The sequence below is a fragment of the Cebidichthys violaceus genome, unplaced genomic scaffold (assembly GCF_023349555.1).
Source record: "Cebidichthys violaceus isolate CVI_PGR_0920_01 unplaced genomic scaffold, fCebVio1.0.p SCAF_2, whole genome shotgun sequence".
Taxonomy (NCBI): Eukaryota; Metazoa; Chordata; class Actinopteri; order Perciformes; family Stichaeidae; genus Cebidichthys; species Cebidichthys violaceus.
In genome coordinates this window covers 7368244-7392732 of record NW_027176372.1, presented here as the reverse complement: position 1 = coordinate 7392732, position 24489 = coordinate 7368244, and the positions used below count along the sequence as shown (strand labels likewise).

General features: G+C 41.0%; 2 protein-coding genes across 4 annotated transcripts; both read right to left on the bottom strand.

Moving 5' to 3' along the window:
* Positions 1-73: 73 nt before the first annotated feature.
* cenpu (centromere protein U) lies at positions 74-6127 on the bottom strand. Its single transcript, XM_068715356.1, has 13 exons — positions 6060-6127; positions 5526-5580; positions 5203-5290; positions 4861-5074; positions 3958-4042; positions 3767-3835; positions 3601-3685; positions 2889-3012; positions 2681-2759; positions 2285-2332; positions 1200-1261; positions 787-943; positions 74-567 (listed from the first exon to the last, which is right to left on the bottom strand). The coding sequence occupies exons 1-13, from the start codon at positions 6062-6064 to the stop codon at positions 442-444; spliced, it is 1197 nt and encodes a 398-aa protein (XP_068571457.1). The 5' UTR covers positions 6065-6127; the 3' UTR covers positions 74-441.
* Positions 6128-6735: 608 nt separating this feature from the next.
* LOC137875190 (long-chain-fatty-acid--CoA ligase 1-like) lies at positions 6736-24186 on the bottom strand. 3 transcript variants are annotated; one of them, XM_068714223.1, is made up of 21 exons: positions 24142-24186; positions 18285-18647; positions 17501-17615; positions 16869-16933; positions 15756-15857; positions 14962-15061; positions 14663-14838; positions 14314-14346; positions 14162-14213; positions 13966-14039; positions 13256-13333; positions 12769-12903; positions 12453-12587; positions 11374-11469; positions 11072-11144; positions 10884-10972; positions 10675-10791; positions 10407-10550; positions 10178-10282; positions 8013-8084; positions 6736-7903 (listed from the first exon to the last, which is right to left on the bottom strand). In XM_068714223.1, the coding sequence occupies exons 2-21, from the start codon at positions 18477-18479 to the stop codon at positions 7763-7765; spliced, it is 2097 nt and encodes a 698-aa protein (XP_068570324.1). In that variant the 5' UTR covers positions 18480-18647; positions 24142-24186; the 3' UTR covers positions 6736-7762. The 3 variants fall into 3 exon arrangements, with proteins under 3 accessions (XP_068570324.1, XP_068570322.1, XP_068570323.1); XM_068714221.1 differs by lacking the exon at positions 13256-13333 and adding an exon at positions 13058-13135; XM_068714222.1 differs by lacking the exons at positions 13256-13333; positions 24142-24186 and adding exons at positions 13058-13135; positions 21021-21102.
* Positions 24187-24489: the final 303 nt, after the last annotated feature.

Here is a 24489-nt window from a genome sequence, read left to right as displayed (position 1 = left end):
AGTTCCTCAGAACTGATCGGAACGCTGCCAGTTTTCGGTTAGATGTCTTTATTTAGAGAAACTGAAACTACAGTATTTGATACACATTTAATGCTTCTATGAGAGAGAATTACAGAACTCATACGAGGGAAACTAATTTGACTACACACATTCAACATCACCCAGAAATAGAACTTCTTGTATTATTTTGACAAGAAAAAACACCATAAAGAAAAAATAGTTTTTTTGCATTTATATATACTTACACTATTGTTTATAATCTAGCGATGATCCAGGATGGGCAGGATTTGGGCTATATACATAATGACATCTGAACCACAACACATAATGCAAAATGTGAAGGTGTTTTCTGTATTAGACTTTAAAACGGACGTAGTATTGCTCTATGCAGTCTTTGAGTCTTTAACCTGTGTACATTCTGTGTGGGTATGGCATGGCGTACTATTTCCGAGTCTTGTTCTTCGTCAGCTGTTTGTTGAGGCGGTTGTTGGTTACTCCCAGCTGATGCTGTGCTCCCTGAATATGCTTGGTCTCCAACAGCAGAGCAGGCAAGCTGGACGTCCCGTACTGGACGGGACGAGAGGAGGAAAGGAAGCAGTACGTCACTATGAGTTTTATTGGAACGCTTTAAAGCATCAAATCAAGGTAACGGTAGTTTGTGTTGCTAAAGTTGTACCTATGGCCAAGACGCACAGATAACCAGACAATAATCAAGTTATGGTTTACATTATTTCTAAGGTCAATATTCACTTCATGTGAATTGATTGTGTGTGTGTGTGTGTGTACCATTTCCTTTTCTTTGGGGTGTGTGTGTCGGTAGTCCAGGTATTGTCTGTTGAGCTCTCTGATGTCGTGCAAAAAGGCGTGGCCTTGTCTCAGATCGGCCAACCGGACTTCAAGCTCCGCTTTCTCCTTTTCAAGCAACCACGCCTGCCTCTCTGCCCTGACCGATCACACAGCGGAACGGTCATTGTGGTTCACAGCATGCTTAAGTAGGTTGAGGGTTGTAGGTTATTAATCATAGTTTTTAACACTGAAAATGTTCTTTTGGTGTGTCAATAGTGCGTCTAATTGGCAGTCCCTGTGGATGTTTTAATGACTAAATATAATTTCAGTTTACAGACAGTAAATATCTTACAGTAAACTGAGTTTGTAGAAAAGTAAACTGGTGTGTGTTGTGAATCTGAACCTCCTCTCACCTCATCAGCTCATGCTTGGCTTCCAGCAGTCTCTGTGTCTTTGTGCGGATCGAAGAACCCACCTGACACATGCGTACACAAACACCAACGGGACCGAAAGCAAAAGTAAGTACAGGCTGCCATGAAGTGGCACGATGTTATGTAACGGGACCAAGAGGCTCTGTGAGGCTGTACGGTGGTGCTTAGAGCTAATACATGCCAACATGTTCACAATGACAACGCTAACAGTGTCTAATGTTCACTTTGGTGTTGCTAGTATTTGTTCATTAAACAAAGTATAGGACAAATTATAGCTTTGAGCTGATGATGGCGCTGGAAGGAAAGTCAGAGCATCACCAAACTCATGATCATTCATCCCGAGGGGGAAATAAATGGTCTGCACTAAATGTTATGGCAATCCATCCAATAGTAGTGGAGACGTTTCACTCAAAACCACAAAGCACAACCTCCTGGTGGCACTAGAGGAAAAGTCAGTGCTCACTCAAAAGTGATGGTGGATATGAATGTCTGTGCAAAATTCATCCAATAGTTGTTGAGAGTGAACTGAGCCTTTAAAAGATGGTGGCCAGTATTCAGCATGTGTCCTCAGGTTCAAGATTAATACAGTAATTCCGTGACACATTTGTATCAAGCTCAACACTTCAACGTGTTTGTAAAATAATTTAACATCTGTGCAGACTAAACAATAGGCGTTAATATCAGACACATGCAGAAGTGGATTACCTGAAAAACCTTCGACTCTCTCCCTGCTCGCCTCTGAAACACACCATTTTCGACACCGTGGAGTACAGCTTACTCTTCAGGCACCTCGGCAGAGTCCTCTCCATGTCCAGAATTGTAAAGGCCCTCTGAGGACGTGCAACAGAATGTCAGTGTGTCAGCCCTGGTGTGTTTATGTTTGTTTGTGCACAACACAGAGATTATTTTCTGAATTGATCCAAAACCCAATGATGAAATGCCGTTGGCTTTTAGTGGAGGGAACCAGTGAGATGATAACCTGCAAGGTTGCATCCAAACACACAGAATCCCTGCATCACTCCATTTCCATCCCTAAAGCCTCTAGCATGGCTGGTTGCCATAGTTACCTTGGCATTCTCTCTTTTTAGAATCTTGAAGTCCTTGGAAGACGAGATCTGGAAGAGAAGAAAACACCAGAGAACAAACATGTTCAGTTTGAATCAGTATTATTCACTTCTGTTTTGATGGATATGTTATAGTTTGTATAGTCACATTTATTGTGGACTAAATCAACTCCATGATGATGTCATAGCAGCTTATTTTTGGGGGAAAACTTTGGGAAAAAGGTGGTTGTAAGCGCTAAACTACTTCTTTGTATCCTAATTAAGTGTTTTTCTTCTTCTGGTGAACAAAAGTAAGTCTGAATCTCTAAATGTCTACCGGAAACATCTTGAAAACTACTGTTTCTCTTTTTGCTTAAACTCCTCTGTATCACAGAGTACATCGAGTTGGTAAAGTCTGACCTTCTCCAACAGTTGCTCTTCCACATTGGAGGAGAAAGAATCAACAGCCTGTTTGACTGCTTTAGACTCCACAGACTCTCTGAAACACATAAAAGAATGTAACCATCTCCAACTGTAATATTTGCATAGACAAATGTAACTTGTGGATAGAAGTAGTTGTTATGGTGTGGTTGGAGCTCAGGCTACTTGTGTGGATGTCTTAGTTCACCTGTACTGGTCACAGAAGTCCAGGAAGGCCTCCAGCACCACCTCGGACTCTGTTCCTCCTCCACCACGCCTCTTCCTCCTCTGCTGCTCTCTGGTGGCCTTCTCTGGTCCTGCAGATGCACTGCCTTCATGTGGGAAGATTTGTGGTTCAAAGTTCAACAACAATAGTAAGAAACATCTTTCTTTTTGCAATAGAATAAATGAAAACGATTTAAAAAGCTCAGTTTTCCATTGGAATGATTCAGCTGAACTTAGGATTTGAAACTAGTGAAGACAAAACAACCTCAAACATCCAGTTCATGCAAAGAATGCTATAAATATGATGATTTTAATGTTTGTAAGTGTCTTTGAGAATTTTGAAAAGCGCTATATAAATAAAAAGTATTATTATTATTTAAATACACCCACAAACAATGAGGAAGTCACGACCTAACCTTTAAAGAAATTGCTTACTTGCTGAGAGTTAGATGAGAAGACTGATACTATTCAAATATCTGTCAGCTTAGCTTAGCATTAAGACTGAATAAAGGTCAAACAGCTAGCCTAGCTCTGCCCAACAGTCTTTATGCTAAGCTACGCTAACCGTCTCCTAGCTCAAGCTTCATATTGAATGTACAGAGTTGAGAGTCTGCTTTACATGTTCTTATCTAACTCTCAGAGAGAAACTCTATGAGCATAGTTCCTTTACACAGAGTTAAAACACACGTTTTCACCTGAAGAAGAAGTTCTAGTTTTGGACTTATCAGACGTTCTGCCTCTGCCCAAACTTAAAACCATGGTCTTCTTTGGACTTGGGTTCTGAATAAACAACATAAAGACAGAGTTCAAATGAACGCCACATTCCTGTGGATGCTAGGCTCTGCTGCAGTTAGTCCTTACCCAACTCCCATCTTCATCCTCCTCCTCCTCAGAGGACAGAACTCTCTTATGGGCAGGGTCTGCTTTCTCCTGGAAGAAAAACAAACACATGTTCTTAACACAAGAAGTCGCTATGACCTTATTAGCATAACTGTGGTATACTAGAGATGCTACCCTTGTTGGTGGAGACATTTCATCCTTCAATTCCTTACCTGTGGTGCAGCGTCACTGGACTTCCCACTTCCTGTTTCACTCTCTCTATTCTTGCCTTTCTTCGTCTGCTGATTTTCCACCGGCCTTGTTGGGACACAGAGGCAAGATTAATAATTTGATGGGAACACAGACTATTAGCTCTCAGAACAGAAACGTGCACGGCCGTTATGACCGGTATGTGCCACACCACCGTTTCTGCAAGCTGCCCCATCAACGGACCCTTTACTCTAATCCCTGCTCCACGTTCCAGACCCTTTGGACCCGGACCAGACTCACTGTTTTGGATGCTTTTCATGACAATCTTTTTTTTCTTCTTTTTTTTTGTACTTGTGATTGAATTTATATATATAATAATAATAATTACACATGGCCATGTGTAATTATTCACTTCAAATTAGTTTTTTTTTTTAAACTTGCTTTGGGGGCAAGTTCTGAATGTATGAATGTATAAATGTGTCTTGTACATTAGTTGACATGTTGGTATGTGTTTATAGATCTCTATTCGGTATCACAGCTGTGTATTTTTCCTATTCAAGACGATTTGATACGTATCTCGATACATGGTGTGTGAAACGTAAAGTTAACCACGTAACTATCATTACAGATCCATGTAGCATTACTTTACTGTCCGATTCACGAGTCACTTTGTTATTTAATGATAATAACCTTTCATTTCAACTGTTATTTGCCTTACATCTGTAATTATGATGTCATGTAAATACTAAGTAACAAACTGTACTTATTTTTCAAATTAGTATTTGTAGAATAAACACTATTTTGTTCAATAATATGTCCTACATTCTTTAAAAGAATGTCTTTATAGTCATATCATCATCATCATGGTCTCTGTGGATGGTTTGTCATCATCCTGGTGGACTGGAAAGGGACCTCTGTGACCTCACCTCGTCCCTCCGGTACTTCTCCTGCTCCTCTTTCTCTTCTCCTCATTCTCTCCGTCTCTCTCCGTCTCCTTCCTCTTCATGGCAGCTCCTTGCTGTTTTACAGCGGTCTTCGCCATCTGAGGAACTTCCTTCCTCTCGGCTTTGCCTCCGTTCCTCTGATCCTCCTCTGGGACGTTCAAATCTTCCTCCACGGCCGTGCTGTGCAGAGGGTTACCTTGTAAGCAAGACAGACAGTTATCTGGTCAGCACAATGTTGGTGGTTTGACATCATGCTAGGCTCTGGAAACAAGGCGACTGTGAATAAACTGAGACATGATATAGCCTACAGTGGAATAAACTGACCATAATTCAGCTGCAGTCCCTCGAAGAAGCTATCTTTGTCTATAGAGGACAGGTTGGGAGAATCCGTATGATCATTAGATGAACCTTTCTGAATTCAAACACAACAGAGAAAACAATTCAAGTTACATAATTTACAGTTGATCACGCTTTCTTTACACAACAAGGTGTAATAACACAATTAAAGGCATAATGTTGCATTTTACTGAGAGAAGAAAAACTCAGCTGACAAGGGAATGACCTGTTTCTATCCCTTTTACTACTGCTATTACAAATCATAGTGCACTTCAATTTGAATGGTGCAAATGTTACAGTGACCAACTCACCTGACTCTGCTGTTGTGGCACCGTGAGCACTTTGGCTCTTCTGCCGTTTTTGGCACTGTGGAAACCAAGACAGGGGCATATCATCCTCATCATCCCCCTCCTCCTCATCATCATCATCAACCAGGTGACACCTCCAAACAAATGACTCTGGTCCCTAGTTAGCATTAACCTTAACGCTAGCTTGTCTACCATTTGGTATGTTTATACACTATAATAACACAACTTAAAACAAAGGCCAAAGCTATGCTAGTTTAACCACTTTACTCACACACATCTTCCAGATTACAGTAACGTTATTGTTAACGTTACTGAGTGTCGGTTGCGAACAGCACGAAGCTATTCTACAAGTTGTGATTTAGCTAGCATTACGTTATAAGGTCAACAAGTAGGCCACCGTTGTATCGTTACTTAACGTTATGTTGTCAGACATTGACATTACATTTGTGACTTTACCAGCATAAGAAAGAGTGTTGTGTGTTATAGATATGGGTTCATATATCGGTTAGATTATAACTTAAAATGTATATTTCTCACCTCATTTTGAACAAGTAGCAAACACGTTTGTTTTGAACAGATTTGAACACTCCGTAGCTCGAATTGGATAGAAGCAGTTTCCCGCAAAATGATTCAAGTTCCGGACTGTGCCATTCCAAATATATAGGGGTGGGAGATGGTACAATTTATAATGAAGAAAACGTGACCTCCCAAAATGAGTTTATGTGAATAAATCAAAACGTTTTAGTATTCATTTTACAGTGATATAGTCTGGATGTAGTTTACCTTTAGTAAATATTTGCACTTACATTTTGTAAAAACTGCTTCTCCGAGCAGATCCTACGGTCCTACGGGAAGCGAAAGCGTTCAGTATCTGCTCTAAGGATGTTTTTTTAAGCGAACAAAATGAAACAGAAAAACAGCAGTAAAATGAATATGTTCATAAAGATAACTACAATACAACTACAACAGTAGTTTCAGGCCCTAGGAAAAGATGTTTTTAATTGTTGTTAATTTAGTGTAGAGCATATAAACAACAAAATCCATACTACAAAAAATATATTAGGATAAAAAATGTCCTGGCCTCAAAGATACCATGTATATACAAATACTGCAGTACGGTAAATATAATAGGACTCACTAAAACTTAACTACATATTTAAATAGTTTTACCTGATCACACAGCCCCGATGAAGCAAAGGACAGATCACACAGCTCTCTTGATGATTTTTTAATTCAAATCTTTACAAAACAAATCTGAGATGACAGAACAAACAGTTATAGCAAGATCAAAAGTACTTCAAAAAAATTTAACCTTTAAACATTCAAAAGGATTTCATTTAGATTGTGAACAATGTAATTTTGAAACGCATAGTTTCACTCTTCAGCATATAATAATAATTTAAGAAAACTGATTCCTTTAGCAAATCTCTTCCCTTCATGTTACTATAAATAAATTAAAAACACTGACAGTTTCCCTTTGTCCTGAATGTTCTTTAGTACCTGAATTCCCTGTTAGATTATCTTTAATATGGCTCACTCTGCTGGTTAACAGGGTGCTAATTGGACCCAAGATTTTAGAACCCAACAGAAACAGTTCCGTTATCCATTGTGGATTTAAACTTTCTACCGAACAAACTATAGAAACACAACCATGACATCTGAGAAAGACACTGACATGTTGAGGTTGCAGTGTGTGGAGCTGTTTGGGAACCCGTTTCAGTGGTCAGTCGTCCGCGATGCTTGAAATGAAAAGGCGTGTGGGTGTGTGTGTGTAGGAGGTATTGTGTGTGGATCCTGCCAGTAAAGTCCTGAGATGCTATAGAGCTGCACTTTGATATTTCCCTTTTAAAAACATCCTTAATGAAAATATCTCAAAATAGCTGATTAGAATCAACACGTTATCACAGAATTTAGTTCTGTACATAGCAAAGGCAAAACTATTTCATCAACAGACACATGTATTTTAAGCATGAACTCTACTCTGGACCTTCAGAGGTCTTGTATTCTGTGCCATAGATCCTAAAGGGCACTGATTTAGTTCTACATGCTCTGAATCAAGTTCCACTAAAGGCTACAGCGCCTCCTGTTGCTGTTGTTTCTAGTGTTACTGGCCGTGAGGACTCAACAGTGTCCCTTTGGTCTGAGAGGATCCTTTGCTTCCTCTGTGAGCTTCAGCTTGTGCTCCCCTACAAACACCTGTGGTAGCCTGTGTGTCTCTGTTCCTCCTTCATGGCCTCCTCCTACATTTTGATCCCAGCGTACAGCTCGTCTATCTGGGCTCTGAAGTACTGTCGCATTTCGTTCCTCTTGGCCTTCAGCGTGGGAGTGAGCAGGCCGTTCTCGATTGAGAACTGCTCTGTGTGGATGGAGATGGACCTCACCTAAAAGGAAACACGCACATGTTGGCAGGATGAAGGTGTTTGGATGAACACTGCAGAGTCTACAGAGCTACCAAGTGGTGCACAGGAAAAGATGACTCAAGTGTTTTACCTGCTCAAAGGACTTGAGGCCTCCTTCCTTGCCCAATCGCACCATGTCCTCAAAGATGGCCGCCTTGACTTCCTGAACAGATAATAAAGGGAGGTACCTCAGAATAATGATGTCACTTCAACTAACACTCGCTGCATGGGCTACGGCTTTCTGACACAGTCTTAATTAGAGTAGTATTTGTTGTAGTTATTATATTGAATTTGACTGTACATGTACATGTTAAGTACTTAAACCTTTTATAAACGAGGCCTATTTGCAGGCCTCAGCTCGAATAAAGATAAGAAATACCTAATTAAGTGTATAATTAAAGTAAAAAATAAATAAATAAATAAATAAATAAAAAAAATATATATTTTTTTAATCTATTTTTGAGATGTGAAAAGTCATGGAAATATCAGTATACATGTTACAGGTTTACATAAGATAAGGATGGAACACAGCACAACTTCAATTCAAATTCAAAAGCTCGCCCTGGAAAAACAGCAATTTCAGGATATTGTTTTTTGGAAATTATGGAAATCCAAGATTTAAAATATTCCCAGCTCTTATAACAACTGATAAAGGCTCTCTATACACAGTTATACATAGATACAGTGAAACATTTATAAAATATAGAGCATATAAAATTCAAAAACTGATTAAATATTCCAATATTTGAATAAAAAAGTATTTTTTAAATTCAAAAACACTCTATATCACTTCTATGTATCACTCATGATGTTCAATGAATCAAAAGACAGAAGATTGGACCTTTTTGAGTGTTTTAAGCTCTTTCTAAGCCCTTTTTAGTTGTTTAGTTTAAGGTCAAATACTGCTTCAGATTCAGCCACTCTCTCTATTCAGGGCTGTATCTCAGCCCCCCCTTCTCCGATTTTCACCATTGAGACATCCTTCGAACCGTAGGAGCCAATAGAATTGCCTGGAATTGAAAGCTAGATGATTGACAGCACTATTAGCCAATAAAGCTCAAAAACGTCCCATCTCTGAAATCTAATTTGCTGAGCTTCCAACCCTCCAAAGAATCCGAGGAGTGTCGGAGAGACACGAATCGAACGGATTCACACGGAGCACCAGCAGCTGGACATACCAAGCAGTGGAAGTACGGAGATATTCCATTTTTTCGCTGAGATTCGACCAAAAGTAAGTACAATATTCGATGAAAGCTGTGTGACTTTTTGTGTTCGAAGCTGAATATCTCTGCGATGGTTTACCGGGGAGAGAAATGGAAACTATGTCCGTAATCTCCGTCAGGCGGACATGCTTTTTCATGCTGCATGTTCGTAGGTAGCACGTTGCTAATGGAGTGTAGCAGCTGTTTTCTCCGGTCTGTCCCAGTCATATCAAGTTGTGATTTATGATATTTTGTTATTTGTTTGCTTGGCTGATGGGAGATGTGTTTGTCTCATGTAGAAGTGACCGAGTTCATGTTGTTCCCAGGACGCTGAGGTTTCTGCAGAACTATAACATCATTATATTCGTTCTTCGTGGGTTCTCTGCCAGTTACTTTTAACACAAAACTCTCTTAAGTTTTTATGTACTCTGCGTCCAAATGGGGGACCCTCGGGCTTAAAAGGTTTTAATATTGTGTAGATCCCATCTATAGCAGTAGTTCCCAATGATGTGGGCTACATCATTCCTGATGTAGCCCACAGCCCTACCAGATGGACTCAAGTACCCCTCCATCAGCACCACCAATCAGGTTCTTTTCCATTTATTTTTAAATAGATGTTACTTAACTCCATTAGAAGAGCACATTTTTACAATAATTCAACCTTGAATTGTCTATGGTCTTTTGTTTTCTGTTTTTCAGAAGGTTTGCTGAAGTTTGCATTCATTAAAGTAACCGCTCGGAGTGATCAAAGCCGGATGGTTACTTTTACGAATCCATTTTGGACTTCTCTGCTTACTGTTGACTGTCCTCGACTAAAGAACTTCTGCAGTTGGTGTTGAGGTGTTACAACTGCTTGGTGGGAGCCCAGTCTTGAGCTGGCAGCTGATTACTTATTGTGTCAATAAACGTATCAGCCTCACACCCCTTTATAGCCTTTTAGTGGAATTAAAATGTTTTGTGTACACAAATAGATGAATTAAAAAGAAATACAGCTGTTTACTACATCCTAGTTTCCTTTTTGTGTGATCTGTGATCAAACTGTGTAAAGTATTACCGCTCTGCCACATAATTCCTGGTAGCTGCCGTCCAGTCCCAGGGTCCTCTTGGTCCAGCTAGACAGGAAGTCGGGGTCAGGTACCACCACTGCTACCAGACACGCCTGGAGATAAACACAATACTTACAAGGTAAATACAGCAAATACAGCAACGGCAGTTACACAGGAATGAATAGCACACACATCTGTGACACACACACACACAGAATGAGAATGTCCTCCGCGTACCTGCAGACTGTCTCCATGCACAAAGACCTGCGCCACTGCATCGCACCTGATGTACACGTTCTCTATCTTTTCGGGAGCGATGTACTCCCCCTGTGCCAGCTTGAAGATGTGCTTCTTCCTGTCCACGATCCGCAGCGTGCCGTTCTGTCCACACACATGCACACAGGATTAGATTTTTCATCAAATTACCACATAAATATGTGTGGAGCTGAGATGAACGAAGCAAGGTTGATTTAAACATAAGTCAGAACGGCACTACTTAACCTACAGGAAGCCATTTTCCAATGTCTCCCGTGTGAAGCCATCCGTCTGCATCGATGGCCTCCGCAGTCTTCTCGGGGTCCTTCAGGTAGCCCTGGAACACGTTAGGGCCTTTCACACACACCTAGAAACAAACACACAGCGCGTATGAGTGACGTGATATTATGGTAAAAGACAGAGTTTCTGCGAAGACGTCTGCTTGTCTTTGTGTCTCACCTCTCCCTCCCCGTTCACAGCCAGGTAGTTCATTTCGGACACGTCCACCAGCTTCAGTGAGTTACAGGGCAGAGGAGCTCCAACGTGACCTGTGGGCATGAGGTCCAGTTCAGAGTGATCAACTTGTTCTTTGTAACTCAGAGCGTTGAGGGCTGTAACACATGAATTAAGTCGTTTGTATTTATTACCTGCTTTCCATTCTCCGGGCATGGTCATGGTGCATCCAGCAGTGCACTCTGTTTGTCCATAACCTTCATAGAACTGAGACAAAGAAAAAACACATGATTATTATTGTTATCATGACTACTACTGCTACTACAAGCACAGGATTATGCAATGTAGAACCTATTGGGGACAGAGAAGGAGCGTGGATGAGCGTGTCGAGATCAAGCAGCAGCATTTCTACTTTCAGGACAGGTGATAGGATAACATGTGAAACAAGGGCCTGTGTGTGTGTGTGTGTGTGTGTGTGTGTGTGTGTGTGTGTTACCTGGCAGCCTACTGCAGCTCTGAGGAAGGTGAGCACAGTAGGGGAGATGGGAGCAGCTCCTGTCAGCATGAGACGCACGCGACCTCCGAGGCTGGCCTGTAGAGTTAGTGCTACAGCTCTATCAGTCACATCCACAACACATTCACGTCTATCTGAAGATGCCACACAGTGTTTATGCCTTTACAGCTGTCTAAAGCTTAAAACCCCTGGCACACTCCCCGTTTGGAATACCGGTACGGAGGCTAAGTAATGTACTGCTGTGGACGCCACGTTAGTTTGTAGATGAAAGCCACACAATACCACAAACTAACCAACAGATCAACCAATGCTGTTCACATTTTACTGTGTGCTCATATCTTAGCTTATCATACAAGGCATTGATTAATCTCCTGCAATGTGGCAATAGAAAAGGGGATTGTGCAATAACAAGAAGCATTAGTAAATTAAAGCAAGAGTTAATAAAAAAGTGAAACTGTCAAAAAATTTAAATGTAATCAGTGTAAAGATTGAACAGCTGATTTCACATTATTGCACATATGAATTATTATATGTCCCTAGATATCCTACATATGACTTAAACCTGTGTCTGCGTATCTTACATGACTTTGTGTCTTCAAACACCATGAAACAAAGTGTCTGAATTTAAAGCGAACTGTAAACAAAGGTGCTTTTATTAAAGGGAAACATTTGCCACCTTTTATGTGGATGTACAATCAGAGATGATGGTAAATGTAGTCGATTGAAGCAAAACAAATGATTGATGCGCGCTACATTGACAGAGAAAGTTCTCGATGAGGAACAACACTGGACAGATACAGAATGATGTCAAAACGTCAAACTAGTGACAGACAACTTGCCTTCCTGCTGAATGCAGGAAGATTAAAATGGGCTTATTGTAAGAACTTCATTTTCACAATGGAGACATTTTACAGATTGTTCAAAAACAAAATATCAAGTTAATGGAATGAATTGGACATATCAACCGGCCCTTGTGGAAAAAACACATTCGTGGAGATGTAGCAGCCGACCATACAGTGACACACGAGGAGTTTGTAAACCGTGCTGCTGACTCTGCGTACCTGAACCTTTCGGAAGATGAGTCGATCCCAGATACTGTCTCTCCTCACGATGCCTTTCCTCATCTCTGCCTCCTTTCTCCTGTAGGCGAATCCCAGCAGCCAGCGCTTCAGGGAGCTGTTGGCCTGCCCAAAGATCTACACACACACACACACACACACACACACACACACACACACACACACACACACACACACACACAGGCTCACCATAATTGGTAGCATCATCATCCTTTATCTTGATGCTACATTCATGCAAAATGGTGGTTACGGTGAAGTCTTGAACATTCACCAGACTCAGGAGCAGCGCTCCACCTACCTTATCATACATTCTGTTGAGCAGACGGGGAACCACAGGAAACACAGTGGGTTTCAGTGTGTTCAGGTCATCTGACAGCAGGCGAATGTCTCCCTGGAAAAAGCCAATACTGGCTCCGTGCACTATCATCACTCCCTGTCAGCAATATCACAAAGATAGAGAGGGGAGTTAAGAGGTCACCAGAGCTTAGTATGAAATGAAAGGGAGGTTAACACACAAGGGTTTGTAGGAATAATGTTTGGTCTTAAACAAAAAGGGGAACTATGGGAACTAAGGCGACAAACAATACCTGGACTACTCTCTCAAACATATGAGCCAAGGGCAGGAAGGAAATATGGACATCACTGCGAGACAATGGACAGGAAACCTAAAACACGGCGTGCACACACAGACAGGAAGACAAACACACACACACACACACACACACACACACACCGATGGACATGAACCAGACAGGAAGGGAAAACAGTCACGTTAACGGTTGTACCTCCACCACCCTCTCAAACATGTGGGCCAGAGGCAGAAAAGACAGCAAGACATCCTCTGAGGTGGTCTTAGCGTACGACTGGAGAGAAGAGGGGAGAGTTCATCAACAAACACTGATAATGTTCCATTAGTGGTTCTTCCTCTGAAAATATGGGGGCACATCTGGATTCTGATTCGGCAGAGGGTTTGAGGTATTTTTAACCAATAAAGCTAAATCTGCACTGACCTCCCCCCTCCTTTTCTTACATTCCTGTCTATCCTGTGCTTTCACTGCATCGCACTATGTTCCTTCTGAGTTTCTCCTGAAATGACATATTTGTTCCTTTTTTGAGTTTTTAATTTCTGGTTTCTCCTTTGCTTTGTTCCTCAGTAAATATGTTTTAGTACATCAGCAAAAACAGTTTCGTCAGTTACAGTCATGTTATATTATGAGTAATTATTATTTAAGCAAAGGAAAGATAAAGGTAGAGTAGGAAGTAGGGGAGAAAAGGAAGAGGTAGAGAAGGGAAGAAGGTATAGAAGGAAAGGAAGAGGGAGAGGTTGAGATGGAAAAGGAAAAGAGAAGGTAGATATAGAGCGGAGGAGGTGGAGGAGGAAAGGAGGTACAGAAGGAAACCTTCCTCCCCTTTAATTGAAATCCTTTAAAATCCTCCTAATAAAGACGCTCTGACTGTTTCACTGTAACTTTAACAGCTCTAGAATCACACTCACCTCCGTCATTTTGATGAAGGCTGAGCAGTTAGACACAACATTTTTATGTGTCAACATAGCTCCCTTTGGGTTTCCTGAAAGCAAACACACACACAAACCATTTCTTTAGAGTTTAAGTGTATATGTAATGCATATTTCAGATACTAATGGAAATGATATTGGGTGAAACTCATGTGTGTGTGTGTGTGTGTGTGACCTGTTGTTCCACTGGTGAAGCAGATGAGAGCCATGTCCTCAGGTCGTGGAGGCTGCAGGGAGTCGATGGTCAAACAGTGCCACAGAACACACATGGTCACCATTTGAAGTATCAACTGGGAATAGCTCTTTTACAGGATACTGTTTACTTACCACTGGTTGCCGATGGTTGGCCTTCCCAATGGCCTGCGCAACAAGAAAAGCACATTAATGAAGCCATTGTGGATGAAATCAAGTGATAGAGAACACAGTAATAACAAGAATATCAAAACAAAATAACAAAACATGACAACTGGAATGAAGGCACCACAACAAGAAATCTAGCCAAAATAGTTTTTCAACAGGTTTATAAAGGTTTATGTAGGTTGCCATCACATTATGGCTCCCCGTCAGGGAATCGAATATTTCCAAACTAAGTGAAGAGAAAAATGAAAACAAAAATAAACAACTGAACATACAAAAAAGGCAGAGGAATTAAGGGACGGAAGAAAGACCTGCTGACCTCCATCTCCTGCAGGCTGAGGATGTGGATCCCAGCCTGCTGCCCCCTGTTGACCAGGTCCACACTGGGGGTCTCCATCAGAACGATGTTTTTCACAGAGTGCTTCCTGTCCCGGACACAGTCCAGCACCAGGTTGGCTTTATCTGCCACGTCGCACACGATGGTGGAGATGGAAGCTGCAGAAACAACGCACCGACACGCGCACACAGATCAGCTCACACACAGTTCTTCACCAATAAAACACTGCCATATAAGGGCATGGAAGCACATGTCGTTATGATGTCACTGCTCGGGTTTACCTTTGTCTATAATGTAGCCGATGGCTTCTGTTCCCAGTGTGTCATACAGAGGGACTGCCACCAGAGAATAGGTGTAACATGCCAGCTCACTCATGGTCCACTACACACACACACACACACACACACACACACACACACACACACACACACACACACACAGACACACACACACACACACACACACACACACACACACACACACACACACACACACACATAGACACACACACGCAAGCATTATAGGGTAATACAGTTACTCAGAAACAGCAATAGCAGATAGACTATACATGCTCTCAGTGTGTAAGGCCTTTATTCTTTGTCTTACTTCTTTTTGGAGGATAATCACGCTTTGAGTTGCGGGACTACAGTTCCCATAATGCTTTGAAAGCTGTACACAGGAACTATATTGATATCATGGGTTCAGTGATGAACACTGTGGCCTACAACTTCAGACCCCATTTTTTTGTGCAATTTTTCTGTTTATATTTTGGCAAATTAGCACCATTTAAAGTACGCTGAATTGGCTACTAGCTGTTCCTCTTTTCAATGTACCCGAGAATGTACAGACAAGTAGAACTGGATTAATTTGATCCTGAAGAAAACCTAAAAATGTGATGCTTTGGAGATTCCTAAGCAGAATCTTTGACGTTTATTCACAATGGACATCGGACATCACGATGTCCTCGGAAAACTGTAAGTCACACTGAATCTAAAAATGTGTGTCTACGTTATGGGTCAGTGAAGCAGTGTGATATTAAAGCGATCAGGCTCGATGGGTAAAGGTTTGTTTATACCTCAGGTCTGTTCTGAGAGAAGATGCCAACGTGGGGGTCTGTGGTCTTGGAGTGTCCTTTGTGAAGAAATGCTGAACCCAGATTCTCTGTTCGCTTCATTACCTGAAACACACACACACACACACACACACACACACACACACATGTTAATGCTGCACCAACAAACCGCTATGTAAACTGAGCTTTGTTCAGCCTCATTAAACAATCATAAGGGCACAGGGCATATGCCATGTGTTGTGACTTTTGTATCAATACCTAGATGCCTAGATGTTCTGACTTTTAAAGCCTAGTGTGGATCAAACTGAAAAAATACTGGATCCTACACGTCCCATAATGCACCACTTTTTCTGCCATGTAAATGCCCATGACTTTAAACTCCACAATCCCAGTTTATAACGCAGGCTTTTTGTTATTAATGTATAATCTGTCAGCTGGGACAACCGTCTCTGAATAGGCCACTTCAGAGAGGAGACCAGTGACACTCACTACACTCGTTTTGCTTTTAGTTAGGTGAAATACACTTTTTAGTTCTTCTACTCTTCAGGTGGTCTCCTCCTTTGTGTAGCCTTGAGCCGGGTTGTGACATAGCTGTATCTGAGATAAACTTGGCGACATCATCATGGATTATTTTCTCCTCCAGAGCCACAGAAGACAAAGAACTATTCTCACAGTCGGAGGAGTACTGCTCCTCATGACATGTTAAAAGTACTACAAGGGATTTTTAATTAGTTATGGAACAGTCTAAATGTATTCCTGATGCCTCTATATGACCTACATAAGTAAACAAAAACAGAACAAATGCATGCATTAGCCAGATGAAGATTTTTACGACACAAGGCGGTGGTGCTCATGGGAAATGTAGTCTTCATTCCGGGGGAAAAAAAACGTCCGCTTTCATCCTCAGAGGACGCCAAAAAAAAAGAAAAAAAGTTCCTTGTAGCTGCTTTAACTGAACTTTACGTGTAAAACTGGTGAACTGCCCCATTATCGTTTCCAGAGCTAGAGGAAATACGATTCATTAAATAAGCTACATTAGACACTAAATACATGAAAAGCACCACTGTGTCGCCTGCAACCTTCAGCCCTACTAAAGCTACAATGTGTAACTCTCACCTCTCTGTAGGACATCCAATCATACGGTTGTTTTGGTTTCCTGGAGCCCAGACAGGGACCGTTATCTTGAGGATGAATGGAGAGCGACAGAGGGGGGGGGGGGGGGGGGGGGGGCAGAGAATTAGAGAAATGAAGATCATTTTATGTATATTAATCCACCTTCTTATCACACATACATACTGTACCTCCTAGCCTGTATACTCTGCTGCTGACATATAAGACACATGTTTTTGGAAAAACACACATATGGTTCTGGGCAGCTGTTAAACTACGTTGTTCATAGTGGTGGCAACATGTTGCGATGTAACCAGGGAAGACTGCTGACTCGACACTTTGGGGCTTATAGTGTTCAGTAAAGTGCAGGGTCAAAGAATACGGCTCAGTCATTGAAGTAATCTACAATAAGTCAAATGAATTCACTTAAGTGAAAGTAAATGTAAAGTAAAAGTAAAGTGAATGTAATGTAAGTTCAACAATGAACAAAGTACAATGTGCTCTAGTTTAATGTATTTGCAGGGTATCAAGCACATGAAGTTTGAACCACGTGTACGAGGAAAGGCTTCTTTACTTTATGGGCTGACAGCCTGGAGTAGCTCAAATAAATATGACATATCAATACATTTGTGACTTACTGGAGACTCGAACCCCTCTGAGGAAGAACTCATACATTGTCCTGGCATCGTTGTAAAAATGTGACATGTTAGCGTCTCCGTTCAACAGAACTGATCGGCGAGCCAACTCTCCACCCTGACAAAAGAAACAATGATTGATCCGACATCAGCTTTCATTCACATATAGCTACAGTTCGGTTCATAGTGGGGCTAGCTGAGAACTAGTGCTGAGCCAAAAATCATCTGTCATTGCATGTGCACTTGTCCAGGTTTTAGGTTACAACAGTGATTGACAAACATACATCATGCAGTAGTGTCTTGATGGCTGAGGGGACGACTCTACATGTCTGAATGTTTTTGCTTTATGCAATTAACAGGGCCCTGCCGTCAATACTGCATCCACAGCTGCGTTACAAATCAAATGGTTTTTCTTTTTCTTGATATACTGTGCACCTCAAATTTTTCTCTAATTTAATAAGATGAGTTAGACATTCGTCTTGTGTTTATTTTTTATGATTTGTTTTTCTAAATTAAGATAATTGACTCATCAGTCTACATTCTGCATGTAACTCTTTCTTTCTACAAAATACACACTGTTGCATGCAGTATGCATTCATTTGGGACATACTACTTCCTCATAACATGGCACCTTGAACTTTGACCCTCTCGCTCATGTATCTGCTGCACAAAGGATTGTGGGTCACAATAGATATAGTAAAACATCCTGGTATTTGTGGCATGCTGTGTATTGGGACACACTAAATCACACAGCAGTCCTCTTTACGCATCCGTGCATTTTACTCACCGGAACCTCAACGGACTGCATACGGAGGTCACAAACCGGCGGGAGGGCCTTGGGCCGCGTTGCCAGGTAGTAGGTTGTCGCAGCAGCCACGGCCCCCACGCTGACCAACATCGGGGTGGAGACATTCCTGATGTACTCGCTGACATCATCCAGATCTGGCAACTTGAGCTTCTGCAGGAAGCCCTGGCTCAGCATGATGCTGCTGATGAGATACAAGACGAGTGTTTGTTTGTGGAGAGTGTACCCGTTTGTGAACGTGGATGGAGTGGAGGATTGTGGGTGTGTTTGATGGCCCTGAGGTGAGGTGACGAGGGTGTGTTGTAGGACTGAGTGTGTGAGGCGGGAGGCTGGCCAGGAGGGGACCTAAAGAGAGGAAGAGAAGACCGGTCATTCATTTGTTTACATTTATAAAGTTGTCACTTCAAGTCATTTTGATCCGTAACTTTTTTAGGTGTGTTGCTTTTAACATCCCACATTCTGTGTGTTTGTACTGTGCTTAGTTAAATCTTTACACAATTCTACCCTCTAGTAATGAAGCATACATACAGCCGTGTCCTCAGTATTCACGAATGATATATGCTGGGACACCTTTGTCGATAGTATTCCCTAATTACTTTTTTACACTTTTACATCAACACGCTAACATTGTCACTGAGCCGATGCTAACACACTGATGTTTAGCAGGTAACGTTCACCAGGTTTACCAGCTTGGTTAGCCTTGTTCAGATGAATAGCGTTGGACACAGACTGCTGAGGCTGATAGGAATGTCATTTATTTTTTCAGGTATTTGTTTATAAACTAAAGTCGTGGTATATTTGGTGGTACTAGAAGAAAAGTCTGGGGATCACCAAAGCCATTAGAAGTGACTCTCTAGGGAATGTTTGCTGCAAATTTAAAAAGCAAACCATCCTAGTTACAGTTGATAGTCAAGATATTTCACCCTGAACCACAAACGTTAACCCGGCGGAGGCACTCCATCCAAGAGTTGTTGAGTTGTTTCTGCAGGACCAAAGTGATGGACTGACAGAGCCCTCCCTAGAGCCTAGCCTGGCTAAAAAGGACACATCTTGTGACTTGTGTAAGAAGTGAACGTAGTCACAGTGACTGCTGTTTTGAGAAGCCCTGAGTTCAGCATTCTGGCTGTCACCATTTTGGTTTTTGGCAACCAGAAGTGACACGAGAGGGTGGAGCTGATGCTGCGTTCACTTTGAACTGGGAAGTTCCCAGTCGGAAATTTAAACTAGACCAATGCTATATAATAATGTAACCAAAACTGTTCCAACTTTGGCAAACACATTCTGTGTTCATGTAGGACGCCAGCTCTCTTTTTTCAATTCTTAAATCCACGCTCACTGAAGGTCGACCTCCAGCAAAGCTTTATTTCTACAGCCTGCTCTCTTTGTTCTGCTGCTACTACTGTAGAATAATAACAGCGGCTCACATTGTAGTGTAATTAGATCATGTATCGTATGTTTAACAGATTCTCTGAGGACAAGTTGAGCAGGTTGTGTTTAACAGGTGGGGAATAAGGTTCTCAGTGTGGTGACACACACACACACACACACACACAGGTCACACAGGTGAGGAGACAGAGCAGAAGAGCTGTTTAAGAATAAACAGATTAGAAACAGTGTGAGGTCTTTATGTAATACGGGGACAGGTCCACCTCCATGTGAACCTTGGGGATGAAGACAATGACCTGGAACAACTAGCTCTACTGATTTGACACCAACGTTTAGCAAATCAAATCAGTCCTCTATTAGCAAACGGATCAGACAGACACAAGTGAGCACCAGTCTCTTACTGTCATCCCCCTCTTTGTTGGAGTGAATATTCACTGATGATGAATGCATGTGAAAAGCACTTACATTCTCATAAAGCCTCTCAGTTTACATGCTAACTTGTTGGCAATGATATCACATGATAAAGAGAGTTTGATTTGTCTCATGGTGACACAATAACGTAATGTAACATCTGTAGGAGTGTTTCCTTTTTGCATTTTTAAAGTAATCGTTTCTTCTCATTTTGAAATGAAATAATACTATAAGCATTTAAATGATCCCACTGTGGCCACAAGTGACAATGAGTTAATGTTATACTATTATGTAGAGTAGCATAAGTAGAGAGACATATCATCGGTTTCAAAGCTATTGTTTATTAACTGGATCCCAATTCAACTTTTCACTTGTGATGGGAAGATTGTGTTCTTTCTAAAGCTCTGCTTCAAGTTTGTCCATTTTTTAATATTGCTCTTTTTGTAATCCTAATATAGCTAGACTCATAAAATACTCCTTCCTAGTTCATAATGCCTCAGGTGTGGGGATAGCTTCCAGTTCACTTTACAACGGTTACAGGTTCAAAACAACAACATACCTTACACACAACACATACAAATACAAATACAACTCATAGCTGCTGTGAATGTCACAGGATCGAAGACGTTCAAGACATTTTATCAATCGGAGGTATTTACCACAAATCAACTCTTCCCCAGTCATTGAGATACTTCAAAGGATAACAGAGTTAAATGCTTCGAAGGTTGCTGACAAGTAACTGTGCCAACTTCTGAGGTGGAACAACCTGTGCAAGGCTACGCTCGGTATCTATAGGTTTCAACAACTGCACGCAGACAGATGACATGACGATCGTGTTGTTTTTATCTTCTATAAGAACAAAACAGAGCTGTTTCTCTATGTCAGTGTACCGCTCTATTCTTTTGAATCACCCCCCCTCACCTGTAACAGAAAGCAGCCACGCTGAACATCCACCGACAGCGACCGCGAGAATGCTGCTATTACTGCTGCTGCTACGGCAACCGACCACTCGCTCTGCTCTCACACGGATATTATAAATATATATATAAATATATATATATATCCACTGGGACAAAACACCCAGCAAAGATTCTGTTACAAGGTACAACTCGGCTAATCTCCCAATCAAAGGTCACACTTGCTCCACGGAGGCCTGATTGACTCGGTGTAAACAATCAATAAACGTACTAATCCACAGAGAAGATCAATGAGACAGCAAAAGCTGGAAGATCGAATCATTCTGAGTTTGGGATTTTTGTAATTGCTGTTACCAACACAATAAAATATAAAGCATATTTTATACCACAATAGTGTATTGTGCATGCAAACAGCCCCGTTCATCTGTAGGTTCTATGCGACATGAATAGAAATGGGACTTCCTAACTAAGTGCTTTGTAAAAGCCACCAGGTTAAAGCAGCGGCCTGGTCACCTCACCTTTCCCCCAGTGACCTGTGACCCAGGTGTGGGCTGCTGAGGTGATTAGGTGAGAGTGAGATAAAAGCTGATCAAAGGAAAAACTGCAGAGAGGAAGCTGTCCTGTCGACTCAGCAGCGCGTTGTGGCGTACTGTTGTTGCTTTCACATCGCTTAGAGTCCATGAGGCTAATTAATGTCCCAAAATACTGAAAAGTTAGATTTACAATTTCTTTAATTTAAGTCCTTAAATTGCTGGTTTTGTCTGACAAACAGCCCTACACTGACAATATTCAGCTAAAAAATAACAAATCCAATGCTGTGCATGGTTACAGTTTAATTAAATGGGAATACGTTAAAACCAAAAGGAACAAAGCACCAACGTCTTCTTATTCATTGTGGTCAAAAACAAACACGTTTCAGCTAGAACTCATCTGGAACAGCAGTTTATACACAAATGAGGTTCAAACAACAATCAGTATTGCTTTTTTAAAAGCAGCGCAAATATTATATTGAATCAGAGCTTCACTTCCCTCAGAAATGTCTGTTGTGAACCTACACCATCACAGAAACGTACTTTTGTTTCAGACGATGATGTCACATACATTTTTCAACTCAATCAGTCGGTGATAATGTACCTTAACTGGATCATTTACTCTCTGTTATACTGGATTATCAACCAGGTTAAAGGGGAAACTAACCCAAGGGACCCCAAAGGCCCCTGGGCTGACTGGGTCTAAAGCACAATACAAACTGAAATGAGAGGGGCCTCATGGTGGTTACTGTCTTTTTTTAATACTAAATCTTTAGGCCCTGTAATGTAGAAGGGCTCTGTCAAAATCTAGTCTTAATAAATGTAATATTTAAGTAAATATTGTGCATTCATGGAACACATTCCGAGAGAAACATATCTAAAATGATACTATAATATATAATAATATAATATACATTGTTTTCTATAATTATATTATTATAATTTAATTGAAATACAGCACACCTTAGGCAGGGTAAGAATTGGAAATACTGGTTGGTTTCTGGGACTCATGGTTGTGTGTTATCCTACATTAATGACTTTACTTTTTACCTTTGTATCTTGATTGCCGAATAATTACATATTTGTATGTATAGTTTGAAAAAAAAATTCTGCATACATTTTAAGCATATGTCAATATTTGTTCAGTGTTTTGGCACCACTGTATATCAATATGGGAATGCCGAACAATAACTAAATAATGGTGGGAAGTAACTAAATACACATTTACTCAAGTACTTTAATGAGAGTAATTCCATTCCATGCTTCTATATACTTGTACTCCATTACATTGTATTTGTACAACGAGAGCTTTGTATTTGTACTTCACATTGATTTACGTTATAGCTCAGCTGGTCGGACTCAGCAACTCCACGTTACACACGTTCACGTAGCTGTTACGTCACAATGTGTCGTTTCCCCACAGAAACATATATTCATGTTTTACAGGAGCAACTTGTTCCAAAAGTAAATCACTCAAATATTCTTCAGCGACTGCAACATCAAAGTTGTCCTTATCGCCTGTGGCACTTGATCCGTTAGCGCGTGCATAACGCCAGACAGAAGAGAGAGGGGGGCACGTGGAAGGGGGGCCTGCATACCAAGGAACCAATGAAAGAAGGGTGGGTTCATAGATGTCAGCCAATCAGACACGAGTCACCTTTCACCTCAAAACCTGTAGTGCTAGTGTCATGGAGACCCCAGTCGTCATATTGTACAGTCTCTGTCCACCTGTCTAATGTTTTCTATGCTTTTCTATATATATATATATATATATATATATATATATATATATATATATATATATATATATATGTGTATACATTATAGTATTTTATCTTTACTGCAATAATGCATACTAACACACACAAACACAAGCCAGCCACCGTAATGTAAGTCTATTGCAGAACCGGCCGTCAACATTTCTCACGTTGAAAGTCCAACAGTAGTGAGATATTATTGATATTATTGAACACTCTTGACTAGTGTAACTCTTTGAAAACAAAACTTTCGCTATTCAATCTCAGCGCCAGTTCCAGCGTAACCTTCTGACAGAAGTGACGGGACCTAAAAGGTCAATTGGAGAACAGTTATAACAGAAAAATGAACGGAAAACCCCGTTCAAGTTTGAGAAAACAGGGAGCCAGCTCGTGCAGAATCCGTTAAATGTGCCTGAAGCAGTTTTGACGGAAAGACGTAACTGTTACGGCAGCATTTTAACCGTCTATCAATTAACGTTAACGCTACACGTCAACTAGTGAACTACAACTGGTTTACCGCGCAGACTCCGTGGTGTAACGTTACTGTAGTGAAAGGAAAGTGATGAATTAATACATTTTAACGCCGAATGAATAAAAAAAAGTAGGACAAAACTGTCGGCGGTCTCTCTGTCACGAGTATTAACGTTAATGTTTTTTCACACTGACAGACATTTGAATAGTTCGACCTGACCTATCTTTCAATACCACTACATGGGTTTTGTATGCTACATCTGTAAATGTTTGTAAAGCTTGTGGTATAGTAAACAAATAAACAAAAACATGTTTGGTTCAATATTAATACACCAACAATAACTGGTTAGTTTGAAGTACTTCCCACCTGTTAGCGGCTGATCTCCCCAGCTCCTTGTTGGTCCTGACCACGCGCAGCGAAGTGTAAATAAAACTATTTCCGGATAAAGTATTTCAAAATAAAATATGTTCTTACGAGTAATAAACGAGCTACAATGCAGTAACAGTGTAATAGGATACAATATTCCATTTGGGAGATTCTGAAGTAATCAAAAATACGACTGTAGTATTCCCAGATTGTCTTTTGACGGCGAAACGATTGTAGGATATTTATTTTTACACTTCATTTTGAAGGCATAATAGCCTGATTTCCGGTCCATATATACGAAAGAGACGTTGATATGTCGTGAATTGCTAAGCCGTGGTCCAACGACAA

Bases quoted from the DNA above. Each gene is read 5' to 3' on its own strand.
- cenpu (XM_068715356.1), bottom strand. The intron at 2,760-2,888 runs GTGAACTAAGAC...TATGTGTTTCAG, and splicing joins GACTTCTGTGACCAGTACAG to AGAGTCTGTGGAGTCTAAAG. The intron at 568-786 runs GTACACACACAC...CGTCCCGTCCAG, and splicing joins ACCCCAAAGAAAAGGAAATG to TACGGGACGTCCAGCTTGCC.
- LOC137875190 (XM_068714223.1), bottom strand. From the start codon at position 18,479: ATGCTGAGCCAGGGCTTCCTGCAGAAGCTCAAGTTGCCAGATCTGGAT. The intron at 17,616-18,284 runs GTGAGTAAAATG...TTCTTTTGTCAG, and splicing joins TGCAGTCCGTTGAGGTTCCG to GGTGGAGAGTTGGCTCGCCG. The intron at 14,839-14,961 runs GTAAACCCGAGC...TTGTTTCTGCAG, and splicing joins CGGCTACATTATAGACAAAG to CTTCCATCTCCACCATCGTG.